This window comes from Pteropus alecto, unplaced genomic scaffold (genome assembly GCF_000325575.1).
Source record: "Pteropus alecto unplaced genomic scaffold, ASM32557v1 scaffold71, whole genome shotgun sequence".
Taxonomy (NCBI): domain Eukaryota; kingdom Metazoa; phylum Chordata; class Mammalia; order Chiroptera; family Pteropodidae; genus Pteropus; species Pteropus alecto.
In genome coordinates this window covers 18,787,835-18,789,955 of record NW_006433024.1, presented here as the reverse complement: position 1 = coordinate 18,789,955, position 2,121 = coordinate 18,787,835, and the positions used below count along the sequence as shown (strand labels likewise).

The 2,121-nt window shown below is 59.6% G+C and overlaps 1 protein-coding gene across 1 annotated transcript in view; it reads left to right on the top strand.

The window, feature by feature from the left end:
* Positions 1 to 248: 248 nt before the first annotated feature.
* CHST1 (carbohydrate sulfotransferase 1) overlaps positions 249 to 2,121 on the top strand; it is a 3,405-nt gene continuing 1,532 nt past the window's right edge. The window contains exons 1-2 of the mRNA XM_006908064.1: positions 249 to 345; positions 1,530 to 2,121. The exon at positions 1,530 to 2,121 is cut by the window's right edge and continues 1,532 nt beyond it. Of these exons, the coding sequence (XP_006908126.1) occupies positions 1,572 to 2,121 (550 nt within the window). The 5' untranslated portion in view covers positions 249 to 345; positions 1,530 to 1,571. The remainder of the gene's footprint in view (positions 346 to 1,529) is intronic.

The following is a 2,121-nucleotide window of genomic DNA, read 5'->3' as shown; positions in this document are numbered from 1 at the left end:
GGAGGAGGTGGGTGGAGGGGGTGGGATATAGCCCAAGACTTAGAGGGCTGGATCTGAGGGATCAGAGATGGCACTGGGTTACTTAGAGCCCTGAGTCAGTGATAAGTCTGAGGGAGCAGGCAGGGCCTCAGCACCTGGCCATGGGAGAAAGTCAGTGGGGCACAGGACACAGGAGAGAAGGGTGGGAAGGGAGGTGCTGGGAGTCTAACCTCATCCTCAGAACCCCTTCTCTCCCTGTGTCCTCACAGTCTGCTGGCCACGGGGCTGCTGCACAGGCTGGGACTGCCGGCTAGGCCAGGAGACCTGGTAGCTGTGGACGTCCTAGCTCAGAGCAGCCCCTCTTTGGTGAGTGATGGTGCCCTCCCTGAATCTGCTCTTGGATTAGCCCCAGCCCCGCCCCAGGGCGTGGTAACTAAACTAGCCTGCCTTGGGGGACTTCCAGATGCTCAGGTTGGCTCCTTGCCCTGAACCCTGGGCACACCCTTAACTTTCCCTGCTCTCCTGGGGCCCTCCCTATCCCCTATGCTTTCCTTGGAGTGCCCCTTCCGTTCCATCCCTTCCTCTTCTCTCTGTCCTGCCTAGTCCTCTGAAGCCATTGCAGGATTACAGATGGGTCCCTGAGCTCACCCTGGGGCAGAAGGGGCTGGAGGCCCAAGGGTGGAGACCTTTGAGGACTGGCTGGGGTGGGAGACCTGGAGGGATCAGTTCACTCTGCTGTCAGTAGGGGCCATCTGCCCTATGGCCTGGACTCCTACCTCCTGTGGCTGGGAGAAAATCCTGGAGGACACTGGGGCCTGGGAAGGGATGCTTCTCAGCAGTCCCTGGACTTGTCCCTGCTCTGGGCCAGTTGACCCTTACAGACCCTAGGGGCCCCAGGAGTCCTGATCTGGAGTAACCTGGTCACCTACATCCATAAGTCGAAGGGGATGGTGCGTGACACAGTTGTCCACTTTTCTCGGCCCAGCAGGCATAGAGGATGGACACTGGTGGCCCATCGACTCAGTGTGCCAGGTCCTTTCTGCATGGGGGCTTTGGTAGGAAGAGGTATCTGACGTGGACACTTTCCTCTTGGGGGTGAGCAGGGGATGGAGGAAAGATGACCACAGAGGAAACAGGTCAGCTCATGGGGGTGGAAGAAGGTGGGCCCAGGAGATGCTGGAGGTGTGACAGGCAGTGGCAGGGGAATAGTTGGAGGAAGGAACTAACTGGTCATTTCCTATGAGTGGGAGTTGGGGGAGTTAGTTTCTTGCCCCACAAAGGAACTGAGAGTTCTAGTGGGAGGCCTTTGCAGCATTCTGTAGGTTAAACGCTGCCGAATGGGGTACATTCTTTGTTCAGTCCCCACTAACTCCTGAGACTCTCCAGAGAATGATGAAGTCTAGTGTAGAAGCTGCTCAGGCCTTAGGGGCATGAGTGAGCACTGGGCAGGGAGCTGGGGTACTTTCCTGGGCCCCGTCTAGACCAGCTCCTCTTCCCTGTGAGGTACCCAAGCCTGGCTGCCCCTTGATGGGGTCTGTCTTTGCCTGCAGAGCTCACAACGTGAAGAAGCAGCCCCATGAAGGTGCCCAGCCATGCAATGTTCCTGGAAGGCTGTCCTCCTCCTTGCCCTGGCCTCCATCGCCATCCAGTACACGGCCATCCGCACCTTCACTGCCAAGTCCTTCCACACCTGTCCGGGTCTGGCTGAGGCGGGGCTGGCCGAGCGGCTGTGTGAGGAGAGCCCCACCTTCGCCTATAACTTCTCGCGTAAGACCCATATCCTCATCCTGGCCACCACGCGCAGCGGCTCCTCCTTCGTGGGCCAGCTCTTCAACCAGCACCTGGATGTCTTCTACCTGTTTGAGCCCCTCTACCACGTCCAGAACACGCTCATCCCCCGCTTCACCCAAGGCAAGAGCCCCGCGGACAGGCGGGTCATGCTGGGTGCCAGCCGCGACCTGCTAAGGAGCCTCTATGACTGCGACCTCTACTTCCTGGAGAACTATATCAAGCCACCGCCCGTCAACCACACCACCGACAGGATCTTCCGCCGCGGGGCCAGCAGGGTGCTGTGCTCTCGCCCCGTGTGCGACCCTCCGGGCTCAGCTGACCTGGTGCTGGAGGAGGGGGACTGCGTGCGCA